The sequence below is a fragment of the Protopterus annectens genome, chromosome 1.part1 (assembly GCF_019279795.1).
Source record: "Protopterus annectens isolate FY-2018-M chromosome 1.part1, PAN1.0, whole genome shotgun sequence".
NCBI lineage: Eukaryota > Metazoa > Chordata > Ceratodontiformes > Protopteridae > Protopterus > Protopterus annectens.
Genome location: NC_056726.1, coordinates 547,664,332 through 547,678,372, shown reverse-complemented (window position 1 = coordinate 547,678,372; position 14,041 = coordinate 547,664,332). Strand labels below are relative to the sequence as shown.

At 38.4% G+C, this 14,041-nt stretch overlaps 1 protein-coding gene across 9 annotated transcripts in view; it reads right to left on the bottom strand.

Moving 5' to 3' along the window:
• The window catches only part of LOC122806326 (protein unc-13 homolog B-like), a 2,554,726-nt gene that overhangs the window by 1,945,078 nt on the left and 595,607 nt on the right, over positions 1 to 14,041 (bottom strand). For all 9 annotated transcript variants that reach the window (XM_044076650.1, XM_044076675.1, XM_044076685.1 and 6 more), the window contains one exon: positions 10,889 to 11,116. In XM_044076650.1, coding sequence (XP_043932585.1) covers positions 10,889 to 11,116 — 228 coding nt within the window. The remainder of the gene's footprint in view (positions 1 to 10,888; positions 11,117 to 14,041) is intronic.

Here is a 14,041-nt window from a genome sequence, read left to right as displayed (position 1 = left end):
ACAACATTTCATGAGCATGAACATGATAGAATAGTTGTTGTATCTTTTGGCTTTTCCCAGTTAGGGGTTGCCACAGCGGAACTCCGATCCGCTAATGATTGGCAGTAGATTTTTACGTACTGAGTTGCCAGCCCTAACGTACAACCTTCAACGAAGGTACGCCCATTCACACATGTCTCTACACAGAAGACGCTTTAGCTGGGAATCGAACAGGACAACGTCTTACTGTGAGGCAACAACGCTACCGCAGCACCACCACCGCAGCTGAACATGATAGAATAGAACACATCTAAATAAAGCTGTTTTTGTGTCCTTAATGTTTTTATTACTGCTTAGTGAAGTAATGTGATTATCAGAAAATATAGGTTTAATGCTATCTTGCTGTATTTTATATTGTACAGTCATTACATTATGTTCCTGATAGCCTCATTTTAAAAAATCATTGGCCATGTTATTAAACTGTATGTCCATGTTTTCTTTTCTTGTATTCAGTCTAGCCACCCGGGTAAACAGATTTTTCACTATATTTTTAAAAACATGAGGAGGATGCATACTACTCTTGTGCACATATGCGTTTTCCCTAATGTCTTTCTTAAATAATGTACTTTCAATTTTACCACTGGTTCACTTAAACAATCTTATATGTAAAATGTCTGTGTGTGTATAATGTCTGGTATGTTTAAACTGTAAAAATCCTGTCATTAAATTTAAATATAATAGAAAGTCTGAAAAAACAGAAAAAGAACCATTCCACATCAAAAACAAATCATCCACAAAATGCCTATAAAACAAAACATTCACAACATGAAACTCCTGGAGGCAACAGCTTGGAACCTGAAGACCATTGAAGGAAAACACCACTGCAAACTCTTTAGTGCTTTCTTTCCACTTTAATCACCAGGAACTTCATCAGAAAATAATACAACAAAGCTGAACTTCTTAAATATCCCTCTCTTCCCATATTATCCAATCACATTCAACAAATAAATGATGACATCATCAAATGGATCACACAATATAGTAAGGTAAAACAACATTGCAAACTGCTACTTTGCACATATGACACTGAAGAAATTATAAAATGTTATACTTTAATAACTTTTAATAGTAATATGTTCATTGAATCCAGGTGTTTTATCAGTCCTAAGTAAAAATCTGCTACCTTAACTCTCGAGTTTCCAGCAACTTGTTACAACCATTGGTAAACTGAAATTCATCTATTTGTTACAAAGCATTTAACTTATTCTTATCTTTAATTGCTTTTAGATGTTCTTGAATGCTGATTTTAAGTGGTCTTATACTTATCTATATAGAAATAGTGGCAAGTGTTGCACACACTAATATAAACAATATTTTTACTATTACAATTGTAATACCCTCTCACTTTATCTAAATGGGGAAAATGCACTATATTGGTGTTGCTAATATACCTGTGCTGTTTGCATGACCCACAGGAAAAGGTACCATCCCTTGTAAAATGCAGTTTAACATTACATTGTGGATGGAATTCAGACATTGTCTTAAAATTGGTAGGTTTTTAATGACAAAATGTGGTTTATTACCTAAAATGCTAGTTAATTCAGGATTACCAGTGATACTTTTCCAGTTAACCATTACCATGGTGTTAATTGCTATATTATCATTAGATATAGCCATGGGCAAAGCAAAACTTGTATCACTGGTATCATCTATATTTTCCTTAACCTTATTAGATTAATTTCCATTTTTGAAAATAGGGAAGAATTTATCAACTCAATGTCTTTTAACTTCTTCAAGCAATAGATAACAAATCTTTCGACGGATAACCTTTGTCACCAAACAAATTAACAATGGTTTGAACTTTGTAATCAAACCAGTCGTCACTGCGAATAATATGACTGACCCTAATTAACTGACCTCTAAAACATGTGTCATTTCATATATTTCAGATGACCACTATGGTAATGAAGATAGCTATTCCTAAAAAGTATCTTTCCTATATATACGGCTATGAAAACAAAAACTAGTTAGAGCCATCTGAATAGTTAGATCTAAAAAATTAACCGTATTTCCCATAACCCCTTTAGTAAACTCCAACCATAACAGACTCAAATTAATTTCTTGTAAAAACACATCAAAGTCAACTGTGCTTCATCCCCATATAAAAAACAAGCCATCAATAAATCTCCAATACCAACAAACATATTTAAACAAGGGATGGGTAATCAAATAAATATGTATGTTCCCACCAACATAATACTATGTTGGCAAACGAAGGGGCCACATGAACCCCCATAGTCGCTCCCATTTTCTGTTGATAAATTTCATTAGAAAAAGTAAAGTAATTGTTCTGCAGCACTAATTTCATAAGAGCTTGACAAGTTATTAGAAATGATATCAACATTAGTAACTTGACTGACATAAGATTTCATAAATTCAACACTTTCTCAACACTACAACCTGTGAGAGATGCACTTATATAGCCAAAATGAAAGCAAAGCTCTCCTCACCCAAGACTCAACTAGACAGTCAAGAGGAGAAGGTAAACACTTGCACCACACCACACTCATCACATAGTCCCTCAAAACCTACACCACCAAAACACACACACAGAAACACAAAACACACACCTACATTCACAGAGGCTGTCAAAAAAATCTACCCAAGCAACAGGGACCTCTAAAGCAGAAATGCAAGCAACATCCACCCCCCAACACAACCAAAATGACACACAGCCACAAAGTCAGTGTGCCACTCAACCACAGCCCATAACGCATAACAATGTACCCAACACTGTAGTCATAGGTGACTCAGGCACACTGATTTTCCATTCACCAGGCTAAACAAGGGGAAAGTTACTGTCAAGCTGCCTGTCGGGTGCCAGGATCTGCCACATAATGCATGCACTCAGGTCACTCCACAACAAGTACAAATATCACTCTGTCATTGTCCATGTTAGTGTGAATGACCTGGGATGTACCTCCCTGGACTACATGAAAAAAGACATGGAGGAGCTTTCCGATCTTGTAGTCCAGGCAGGTATGACCCTAGCCCTGAGTAGCATCCTGCCATCACCCAGAATAATACCACAGTACAAGGACAAAATGATTGACTTCAACAAATGGCTAAGCTTCTTGTGTCAGGCTAAGGGGATCCAGTATCTGTCTGCCTGGGATGACACGATCGACAAACCACGATGCTTTGCCAGAGATGGCCTGCACATGTCGCCCTTGGAATTCCGGACACTGGCTAAGGCTCTTGCCACCCCTATAATGCCTTTTTTAGGCAAGATTAAAATGACAAATTCACCACCATAACAGGGAAAAGTAAGCAAAATCTGAGGGTAATGCTGCTTAATGCTAGAAGTCTAAACCTCAAAATACACTCACTCGAGGCACTCCTTAAAATGGAGAACATAGACATCTGTGCAGCGACAGAGACCTAGTTCAAGACTCCAGAGAGCACCCCTGCATTACCAGGCTATAATTCATACCACACCTTTCAGCCACCTAACCTAGACCGAAGCACTAAAGGCAGACAAGTGTCCATATTCATTAAGGATATCCACACCTCCAGGCTAGTTGCTCAGCATAATGCATCCGAGATTATCTAAGTGCAACTAACTCTGGGCAAGACCACAAAATCCAAATTGTAGCTTGCAACAGATCCCCCACCATGTCCCAGGATTCCCTCTCCTCATTTCTTGATACACTGGAAAATATTAGGGTACAACATAACATCCTAATAATGGGTGATTTCAACTACCACACTATTAACTGGGAAAACTACTCATGTACCAACTCTTGTGCTCAACGTTTTCTGGGATTCATAAATTCCAACACCTTGGATCAACTTATTCACACTCCCACCAGGGCAGCAATATCCTAGACCTGGTCATTACCAACATGGGCAACTGTTGTTCCACACCAGAGATCAATTCCTCGTTGGTCAGATCTGACCTCAAGCAAATTACGCTAGACATCCACATGCCACCCCTACCCCCCATTAAGGAATCCGCCATAAAAATTTCTCCAAAGCCATCTTCATGCTTCTTAAGACAGAAGTGGCAAACTTCACGACACCCATGCTGATGGACAATAGAGGTATGACTGCTGAATCCTATACAATTGCACTTTATAAGCACTTACACGAGTACATGGATTGTGCAATCCCTAAAAGAACCAAGATGCTATCCTCCAAAAAAAGGAAGACAATCTGGTGGTCCCCTGCTATAAACAAACTCTACAACAAAAGAAAGAAACTGTTGCAAAAAAAGAGTAAAATCCCATGACTGGAGGAACTCCGTGGTCAGCCTCAGTAAGAAGCTGAGATCTCTCATAAAATCCTCCAAAGCTAGTTACGAAAACAAAATCACCACTGATTCTAAAGACAACCACAAAGCATTCTATAACTATGTTAAGAATCCCAATGGAACACTCAGATCTGCTCTGAGTTACAGCACAATGGCACTAAATATACACAACCAACTGATATTGCCAAAATCCTGGCAGATAGGTTCAGTGCTAACTTTACCCCTCTCTCATCCAATGGCCCCATCTCTATACCAGAAGAATGCAAAGTTCCTGTAATCATGGCTGAACAGGTAAAAAACACACTCTCCAAAGCCAAGAACACAGCATCCATGGGACCTTACAACATCCCAGGCTGCATTCTACATGAACTACAGAATAAACTGGCACCCCACCTAAATACCATGTTCAATCATAGCCTCACCTCAGGCTTTGTGCCCACTAAATGGCACACAGCAGTGGTTATCCCACTCCACAAAGGGGGAGCCACCACGGACCCTGGGAACTACCGCTCCATTAGCCTGACGAGCCTGGTCTGTAAGGCTATGGAGCGTATCATCATGGAACTTATAAACAATGACATTGGTAATCTCCAAACTCTGGACCCTACCCAGTTCAGGTTTGTAAAAGGCAGATCATGTCTCCTAAACCTGATAGACTTCTTTGAAGCAGTCACCAAAGCCGTAAATGAGGGTAAGGTGGTTCACACAGCCTATCTAGATCTCGCCAAGGCTTTTGACACCATCCCCCACTCTGGAATTATAGATAAACTCAGTAAACTAGGTATAAATCCCTTTGTCACAAGATGGGCTGCCAACTGGCTCACTGACAGAACCCACACTGTGAAAGTAGCAGACTAAATCCAACTTCAGACCAGTGACAAGTGGAGTACCACAGGGTTCAGTCATAGGTTCTCTCCTGTTTGGTATCTACTTCTCTGAAGTACAGGCTAACACAGAAGGTCTTTGGCTAACAAAGTTCGCAGATGACTGCAAACTAGGAGCCATAATAAAAACTCCTAACGATGTGGACATCCTACAAAAGGGCCTCACTGAGACAGATGTCTTGTGTGAAAGCCATGGCCTCAAGCTCAATGCCAAAAAAGTGCACTGTCATCCCTTTTGGTAAAAACTCTGTACCCATGAACTACCACATAGGCGGTAGTCTACTTAACACCAAAAGTGTAATAAGAGACCTAGGGACACAGGTGGACAGTAGTCTCTCCTTTGATAATCACATCACCACAGCAGTCGGGAAATCCTTCTACGTGGCACACCTCATCACAAAAGGTTTCTCATCAAGGAAAAAAGAGGTCGCTGTTCCCCTCTACTCATCACTCATTAGACCCATTATAGAGTACAATACCCCTTTTGGTATGTACCTCACAAAACATCTACAACAACTGGAAAGGCCACAGAAATACATTGCAAAGAGGATTACTGGCCTCAAACAGATGCCCTACTCAGACCATCTCAAAAAACTCCAGCTTTACACTGTCACAATCACCTACTCAGAGCCGATCTTTGCCCAGCATACAAAGCTATGTCAAACCCAGAGCTGTTGGACATACTCCACGTAAAGAAATCCCAATCCCTCCGAGCTACATGCTCTAGGGACCTAAACTTTGTCACCACAATAAACAGAACATGCTGAAGGGATAGATTCCTGTCCCAGAGACTTCCCATACTCTGGAACAAACTACCTATCTATATGAAACAAAGCTCCTCATTAGCACTCTTCAAGAAAAATCTTGATGATTGGATGTGAGATAGGAAATTCACCCTGGGGATCACTTCTGTGGCTCTGCTTGTCAGGGGCTCAGGAAAATAATTTTCTTGTGTGGCAAAAGCCAGGGTACCATTTTGGCTAGGCTTATGTAGGCCCTAGGGCCAATAGCCTAGTACCTACCTATGAACCTAAATCTATACTAAATAACAGTCCCAAAAGTAAGTCCCAACAGGTTAGGTGAGTAGATAAATACAAAACTATCCCTCCAAACCAAGTAGAAAGCAGCTGCAGCAATACAGTAGGAAAGTTCTGATATAACAGAAAAACACTTAGTCTAACTTTCTTCTATGTTCCCAGCTATTACTACAAGAAAACATACTTCTAAGATACTACTTACATAAAGAGAGCATACAGCAGTGCTGAAAGTTGGATATCAAGATCAAAATGCTTACAGTCTCTTTTTCAACAATAGTTTTTAAAATCACCAACACATTTCTGCTGGGCTCTCCCAGATTACATCATTTTGATGCTTAAGTTTTCCCAGTATACACATTACATCATTTTGACGCTTAGTCTGGAGTTCTCAGGCTAAAAAGCTACATTATTTAACAATCTAACAGCTGCTCAGGAAACTACAACAATAAAAGACATTTCGCATGTACACTCTAGTAATTATTCCCTAAGCTAAGACAATAGAAATAATGTGTTCAGTTAGCCTCTTCGGCACCACTATTTAGATCAAAAGGGTATACAAGACAATTTTAACTTCAAAAGAACAGATAAATGCTTGGCTTAGTTTTCCTTACAGCAGGTGGCAATGTTGCTACAATCTTGAAGTTCACATTTTCCAGTGTTTTCTTTCATTTAAGAAACAAGGCTGTATTTTACATTTATATTTACAAATGATAGAATTATGTATCAAATTCTATTTGATTAGGCTAGCAGCCTTCATCCATCTTTCTCCAATCTTCACAACTTCCTAATCAGTTTTCTTAAAACTATGAATTACTTCAATGTTATTTACTTTTTCAGAAAACACTTGATCTGTTAAAAGTTTTAATAGTTCAGAAAGGTAAAATTTTTCCTCCATACCCCTTTGTCTGCTTTTATATATCTAAGATGTTTGTAATTTCTTAATTTTTTTGAAGGCCTCTAAAGCCAGTATTAAAATTACTAGGTCTTCTAAATGAACCATTAGTGTTACAATCCTTGACACTGTGTAAATATACTTAAGATTCAACTTTCGGGCATATAACCTAAAATCAACTATATGATCAGTGTACCTAGCCCACTTTAAAGGTACAAATGAAAAACATTTTGATAACACATCTATTTCATTCTCTGAAAATACGTTCTGATAAATTAAAAATCGGGCAAACATCAGTTAACGGCCTTTGTCTTTTGCTTTCCATTTCCTCTTGCCTCCACTGTTGGCAAGGTTTTTTGCCACAGTTTCTGTTTTTGGTCTGTCGGTCAGTCCCCCAAACAAAAATAAGCAACTTGTCCCAATGAACTCACATTAGTTGGTGAAGTTTCACATACTGACTCTGAAGTGGCCTGCTCGTTGGAACTGTTACCACTGATGGAATTGCTTGGATGTGAAGAAAATTTGTCGAATTGAGGCACATTATTGCCAACCAGCCCATTACTCAAACTATGCATAACATTATGCAAGTTAGTTGTAAGCTTAGCATTTGCCATCAAACTCCACAGAAGGCACCAAGATCCTGTTGGAGAGCCTGTCCCAAACAAATAATTGGTGCCAAAACCATGGACTGAAACTAAATGCCAAGAAATGTATAATTGTAACTTTCAGCAAGCATGATTCCCCTTGTAACTACCACTTAATAACACCTCTCTAAAAACTGATCCCATAGTTAACGAACTGGGAACCTGTGTTGAACAAGAAATGTCGTTTGATCACCATGAATCTAGTACTGTAAAGAAGTCCTTTTTCATCACACAGTTTATAGTGAAGGGTATAGTATTCAGATCCAAAGACATTCTTGTTCCTCTGAACTTGGTACTCATTAAGCCAATCACAGAGTCTAATGTCCTTTCAGTATGTACCTGTGCAAACTCTTAAAACAGCTGTAATGACTGCAATGATTCCTTGATAAAAAGGACCTAAATCAGAAAACCTATACAGACTACACCACAGTGTTGTCTCACTTGTTGGTATCGCACAGGCTACTGAGAGCCAACCTCTGCCTCATATCTAGAGACACCCTGTTCTATTAGACTTATTACATATTCAAAAGTCTAATGGTATCAGAAACAGTTGGTTATGAAACCTCAATCATTTTTTACAAGATTAACAGAATATGCTGGATTGGTATGCAGAACAGAAAATGCTACTTCTATGGAACCAGCTTCCTCACCACACAAAGCAATGATGAATGGATAGGTAACCATAAATTCATCCCTGGTTTACACCAATGGACCTCATGGATAGGGTGTATACTTCTGTGTCCAATCTTTGGATATTCACATTGGAAAATAAAAGGGCTAATAATTACAATAGAAATGCAGGGCTATGCTTCTTAAAATCTTCACAGACCAATAGTCTACCAAGCATGCATGAACCTAACATATATATATCCAAAATTCTTTTCAAGATGAGAAAACATTACAGTATACTTTCAACAATACATTTTAACTTAACCCATGACGAACACTGCTAGTAGTACTGAACTGAGTTACACTGTCAAGAGTAACTCTCTTACCACTTCTTATGGGAAAAATAATCAAAAAAGATAGTAAATCATTAGGAATACAACACCGAAAGAAAAATCTTTAATATCCTTACCATTCCTCAGAAAATTTACATCATGATACAAATTAATAATTGCATTTTTTGTGTGTCCACATTATGTCTACCATTCCTCTGAAGGTAATGCTTAATAGGGGGATGGTAGTAATTTCTGTGTCCCAGTTATTGGGAGGGATCCATAGGTCCAGTTAGCACTCCTAATACATGTTAAAAAAACCTGCCCCTTCTATAATTTGCCTAATGTCTCCACTTTTTACACTTCCATCCCATCTAATTCTCTCTTTCACTATAGCTTTCGGATCCTCCATTACTTGTACCAAGCTTATAACTTCATGTCTATTTTCTGGACCCCCCCCCCCCACTTCCATAATAGCCCTTTTCACCACAGGAATTATTGCATTTAATAATTTTTGGTCTGGGCAGGTCTAGTCCCCCATCTTTGGGACTCTCAGAAAGTAAGTTACTATCCATAATTGACCTTTCCCTGGCCATAGTACACAATGTAGTTCTTGCCTAACCAACCTAAACCTCTCTAGCTTGGGACACATTCATAATAGTGGTGCCAGTCATTGACCACTTCCATTTCACAGAGACAACATTCTTCAAGGAAATTTGGGTATATCTTAAGTAGCCTACTGGGCATGAATTTCCTGTGTTCAAAAAGAAAAACTATGAATTACAAAACTCATTATTATACTCCTGACTTGGGAGCAACAACTTATATATGTGAATGTATACACCAACATAGAGACGTATATAATTTTACAAGTGGCAGAAATGTCACAATGAGGAACTTTATTAGAAGCTCCTAGAAGTGTGGGCCTGGAAAAGTCAGAGACTGATTTTTAAACTGCAGAAGGTTGGGAGGGTGGTTTAATGGCTAAGGTGTTTGCTTTACAAACCCAAGGTGCAGGGTTTGAGTGTCACAAGGGATAATTGGCTAGGCTTAAAATGGCTCGCAAGGGCAGTTAGCTTAGTACTAAACTATGAACCTATGAATTATGAACCTATGGATACAAAAGTCCAAATCCAACATTAATTAGAGAGTGGTTGGGAAAGGATGCTAAACATTCATCACACAGAAAATCAGTTGACCGAGACATACAACTGCCTGCCAGAAATGCAAGTCAGAGGATTTCAAATATTCTCAAGGAAATGCTTACATTAGTAACATTCAGCCTCCTTCTCGTTCACAGCCTTTTGAAGAAATATATACACATCTGAAATCTGTTGGAAACACACTGGTTTCTAACTGACAAGTTACTCAGTATGTGGGCATCCAAAATGTTACACACCACTGCAGTGTCCTCTGCCACTAACCAGGGGCTGTCATTAACAGCTCCACTGATATTCTGTCACAGCACCCAAGGATCCTTTTCCTCCAATAACATGCATTTATACTGGCTATATAATTTATCTAAAGTCCCCCAGTGATCCTGCATTAAAAGCCATGTCATTCAGTCCAAATTAATTGGAGTGTGCAGTGGATAACATTGTCACCTCAAAGCAAGAGGTTCTCCGGTTCAGTTCTCAACTAGGGTGCCTTCTGTGTGGAGTCTGCATGTTCTTCCTGCATTCGCATAGGTTTCCTCTGTTTTATTCCGTTTCCTCCCACATTATAAAGACATGTGTCTGGAGCGTATCTCCCCAGGCCTCCGCTAAAAATAGGCTGGACTTGACCAGTCAACAAATGTTAAATAAATAAATAAAATAAACAATCCATCCTTCACCTGGCCTACCCACCAGTAATCTAAGTCCATTTCTGGAAAAAAAAGAAAAGAAAACATACCTAAATACAGGCTACTTGCAGTGCAGATAAAAATGCAGCAAGTAAGCCAATGCACACAAGACTTCCTAATGAACTGGGGAATAAAACGGTTGGATATTCTAAGAATTTACTCCTGCTAAATAAATGTTTCTTCCTAACTGTAAAGCCTTTCTCCTTGGACCATGCACACTGTTAAATGCACATGCCATTAAGGCAAAGCAGGTCTATGACAGAGACTATATACTGAGCCTACCGGTTGGTATTTTGGTTTCATTTGCAAACATAAATCCTGTTTTACCTTTATTTTGTAGATAAAAAATTAAATGTTACCTGTTATAGTGATTTTTGCAGACCATTTGGAAGTGCCATCAAGAACACTTTGTTTTACTGTTTTCATCTGTTGAGTGTGAGGGATCTTGGCCATCTCAAACACATCCCTGATCAAATCAAAGATTTCTGGTTTGTTCCTCTCTCGGATTTTCATCCGGTCTTTCATGGCCATGATAATATTTTGTGTTCTGTCTTCTGCTCCATGCTTGGAGCTCTTCTCTGCTGCTCCTAAATAGGATTTCATTCAAAAATGATTATTTTTTCTACCTTCTGTGTATTTATTTTCAAGACATAAAATTAAACTGCTAGCTTTTTTTTCAAATACCAGACCCCAGCACTTAGTTCTAATGACCACAAAAAAGAAGTGAAAGAAAAATGAGTCAATTAACAATTGTGTGGGATACAAATCATGTTCAGGTTCTGTACAATAACATGTCAATAATACAATACAAAAAAAGCCACACACATAGATCCAAGACCACAATGCGTATTCTCTTGTCTAAAACATACAGCCATTCAAATATGAATGTCATAGTTTTAACTGATAGGAGGAAATATGAACTGTACAAAAACTTATACAAATTTGTTACAAGCATTCAACATTTCCAGTACAGTACAAAGGTACACAACCTTCTGGACTGAAAATGACTACCAGAAAGATACACCAGAAGGAATGCTAGGACACACTAATTAATAAGTCTTCTTTTTCAGAGCCTAATAATAATATCTTGAAATCAAAGTTTACTTCTCAGTGGCATCTTTTGACTTCTTGGGTTACTCCAGGAATGTTAAATTCCCTTAAAGGCAAGAACTGAAAGGATCTATATCAGAAGATCAAAGTTTCAAAAATTCTAATTTGATATGGTTGACACCATATGACCAAAGTCTTGAAAGTTAGAATCTTTTAACGGAGATCTAAGTACAGGGCGGAAAGGGAAGATTTCCCTTTTCTGCACTGTAGTGCGATCTCGGAGTTGGTATTTTTAAGTAGCGTGTGGTGTGGGGGGTGCAGGGGGCCTGTCCCCCTGCTTACAACATTCAAATGGTTTGTTTTTGTGTTTTATTACATTTTCAGTGTTTCAACACTTCGATTATATGGTGTCGATCATATCAGATTCAAAGTTTTGAAACTTCGATCATGTAATATAGACCCAAACTGAAATACCTGCTACTGAAAGCTGTTTTATGATTCCATATCACTATTTGAAAAAAAAAAACACTTTATTACATGACATTTCACTCTACTTCTTCCAGACCTGTAGCAAGCTCTTTTGACTGAGAATTTTACAATGAATTAACTCTCATCCTTAACTAAAGTAGCTGCTGCTCCCTCATGAAACTTTTTCGTCAGGTGGATATAATCAAGCTCATCAGTTTTATGTCACTCATGCAATAGTTCTAGCTTACCTAAATTACCTGTAACCTCTGCAGAAGCAGACAGATTTATGATGCATCTACCTACTAGTGTCTATATCAAATTTAAGGTTAAACTCATCATCAATTACATAGTCACTTTCTTACAGTTTTAAGTTGCACTCCTGTGCCAATCTGTTAAATTTCATGAACCACCTCCTCAAACTTTACGTCTTTCTCCCTTTCCCTTATACAACAACATAAATTTTATTAAGGTAAGGTAATCACAAGACTTTGTCATCATAACTGCATACAGCTGCCCATCTAAAAGCTGTTTCTAACAAAAATCAACACAATAAAAATGAACCATAACATTCTCAGAGTCCTGTCCTTAGCCTAGGCTGTAGGACAAGCATGCTCTGTGTGGTCACAGAACCAAGAGATTACCATACTGACTTGTTTCAATGTCTATGAGTAACTTACTACAAATAACTGGCTAGTTATCAACCTACAACCCATCTATGGCATGAGATCCTAACTCCCTCCTACTCTGTTACAAAGATATCCTATGGTAGTTATACAGGACTTAAGGCCTTCCATGGATCCCATATCATGTTTTCGCTTCTGGCTCCTTTCGTTGTCTAAACTTTATCTGGTTTTATTTCCTCACTGGAAAACCAAACATAACCATGGTCACTTCTCAATCAAGACACTTCCTAGTCAGCCTGCCAACTAGTACAAGGGAATGGCATCTCAGATTTGTTAGTCTGCCTCCACAATAGTAGTGACTCTTGGCATGCTTAAAATCTGTATGGCTACTAAAGGACAGATAATGAGTTGGAAAATACAAAACCAAAATCCAGAAAGCCTAGGCATATTTTTGTACAAAATGGAAATTCCTTGGCTTGCTTGAGACCTGGATGTAATCATATGAACTAAGCCATGCATAAGAGATGTTTACGGTTTCATAAAGACATAGAAGAAAGGTAAGGAACAGACATTAGTTTATATGCTGGTTCAAGTCATTCTTGTTTTGTCTAATACTTCATAAACCGAAGCATTAAACATGAAACAGAGCCATACTTTCATTAAACTCTTGCACTAACACAATATTGATTAGCTAAGCATTAAAACTGTTGGCTGTTAACATACAATTCTTTCAAATGATTTGCAGTGTTTGATGACCTTCTCACCAAATTACATTAATGATATCTAGATACCTGTACTTACAGGTAAAACAGGTAGTAAAGAAAAGAGTGGGGAATAGAAGAGAAGGAAAGGATAGAATGAGAAAGAATACAGCAGAAAATGAATGAATGCAAGCAAAAAACACAGAAAAGTAACAAGAAATAGAAAGCACTGATGTGATAGCATATATCTCATACAGCCAGAGACAGCTATGAATGGTCTTCAGGTTGGCAGATAGTGACTTCATGCTGTGTAACAAGATCTGCTGGATTCATGTTTAGCTATCTGCCCCAGAATAAAGTGGTACCCATAGACAGAATCAAAGGGTCAAGAAATCACCTCATCTTACCCCTCTCAACCTACAGGAACCATTGCTGTATCCCAATGCCCCCCACGATTAACAAGCTCCTCACTCTATTACAGACAGTGCACAAAAAAAAAAAAAAAAAAAAAATGTCTTATACTCGTATCCATAACAACATCCTTTAGTCACTGCCCAAACTTGGGCATAAGGATATAGACTAGACAGCAAAGTGAAGGCTTCATCCAACACCACAGTTTTTCATTTCTCTTGTGGTCTAGTTTATCACCTGCACCACTGCTACCGTGTAT